Consider the following 1634-nt stretch of genomic DNA (forward strand, 5'->3'; position numbering starts at 1 on the left):
GACACGCGGCCTCCCAGGTGGGACTGGAGGCTGCTTGAGTTTTGGCGATTTGGCTTTCCCCGGGCGGCCAGAGCCCTCCCGGCAGCCCTGGCTGGGGCAGGGGAGGAGCTGGCCAGGCCCAGCAGGCTGGGAAGCCGTGGGAGCACCCCCCCACCCCACCTCCCCGGGCCACCGGAGTCGTGGACAAGGCAAAGACAGGGAGACCACAACATGCTCATGCAGACATAGGGTTAGAGGTCAGTGCGGCCCCCACGGCCCGTTCCACAAGTTAAGGCATCATGGTTAGACAGAACCGACAGCGAGGGATGAACCGGCGGGGGTGGGGCTGGAGAGCGGCGCCAAGGGGCCCTGCCCGGCAGCCCAGCTCCACGCAGGGCGGGAGGGTGTGGACCCGCACGATGCTCTGCTCCCTCGAGAGCCAGGGCCTCAGGCATGACAGGTAGAGGGGACCCGGAGGGACCCAGAAAGGGCAGCAGAGGCCGGGTCGGAGCCCCTCTCCTCCAAAGCATGGGCAGAAGCAGCAACAAGACACGAGACCACCGAGGAGGCTGGGGGGCCTGTGGGCTGGAGAGCTGGGGGTTGCGGGCGGAGGAGCTCCGTCCGGCTGGGCCGGACCCAGGGGCAGACCAGGGTGAAGTGATGGCCGGGGAGGGGCCCTGTCAGCACTTTGATATGGAGTGGGGAGGGGCTGGGGTGGAGATGGGGCAAGTGCGTCCGTCCGCCTGTCCTTCGCCTGCCCGCCTCCCAGGCTGGGGCTCAGTCCTTCCACTCCTTTTTGATGGTGAGATTCCACTCCCAGGAAAGGTGGTCAGTCTTGTCGTCGTCTGTGAAGCGGGACTTGATCTTGTAGCTGCCGCGAGCCAGCATGCCCTTGGGCGCCTCCTCCACGGGGGTCAGGAACTCATACTCCTCTGCCCGGGGCCCGTAGCTCCCCACCATGTAGTCGGTCTTGTCGATCTTGAAGCCTTTCCTGTACGTGAGCTGGATGTACTTCATGCCGGACACAATCTGCCTGTTCACCCGGAATGAGATTTTTATCCGGTATTCCACACCCTCTTTCAGCACAAAGAACTGCTTCTTGAAGCTCTCCAGATCACCTGTCAGGTCCAGCTCCAGGGGGCCCGGGGCTGAGGTGCACACCAGGGTCAGGCGGGTCACGATGACGTTGGGGACGTTGGGGTCTGCAGAAACGGCCACTCGGCCCAGCAGGGCCTCCTTGTACTTGCGCAGGCTCTCGTCGTCCTTGTCCAGCTCCTGGATCTCCTGGATGCTCTTCTGGGCTGGGGGCTTGTAGTTGACCGGGTGCTCGTCCTCAGTCTCAGCCTCAGTCTGTGCCAGCTGCTCGGCCCCAGGCTCCTGCTCAGCCATGGTCACCTCTAGCCTGGGGCTGTGACGCTGAGGGTGGGCCGCGCGGCTCTCGCTCCCTCCCGCACCCAGCGACGAACGTCACCCGCCCGTCTGTCACCTTCCTTTTCCTTTTTCTTCTGAACCCTTTAAAAATATAAAAACCATTGTTAGCTCCCAGGTTGTACAAAAACACGTTGTATGCTGGATTTGGCCCATAAGTCATAGATTGTCACAGGTCAGTGAACTAGCTAATATAACCTCCCATTTACAGAAGGGTTAGCTCGCAT

General features: G+C 62.3%; 1 protein-coding gene across 1 annotated transcript; it reads right to left on the reverse strand.

Moving 5' to 3' along the window:
* Positions 1-579: 579 nt before the first annotated feature.
* On the reverse strand, positions 580-1402 carry ARHGDIA (Rho GDP dissociation inhibitor alpha). Its single transcript, XM_075999359.1, has one exon. The coding sequence runs from the start codon at positions 1366-1368 to the stop codon at positions 757-759; it is 612 nt and encodes a 203-aa protein (XP_075855474.1). The 5' UTR covers positions 1369-1402; the 3' UTR covers positions 580-756.
* Between the last annotated feature and the right edge of the window lie 232 nt (positions 1403-1634).

The sequence above is a fragment of the Microcebus murinus genome, chromosome 2 (assembly GCF_040939455.1).
Source record: "Microcebus murinus isolate Inina chromosome 2, M.murinus_Inina_mat1.0, whole genome shotgun sequence".
Classification (NCBI taxonomy): domain Eukaryota; kingdom Metazoa; phylum Chordata; class Mammalia; order Primates; family Cheirogaleidae; genus Microcebus; species Microcebus murinus.

Bases quoted from the DNA above. Each gene is read 5' to 3' on its own strand.
- ARHGDIA (XM_075999359.1), bottom strand. From the start codon at position 1,368: ATGGCTGAGCAGGAGCCTGGGGCCGAGCAGCTGGCACAGACTGAGGCT.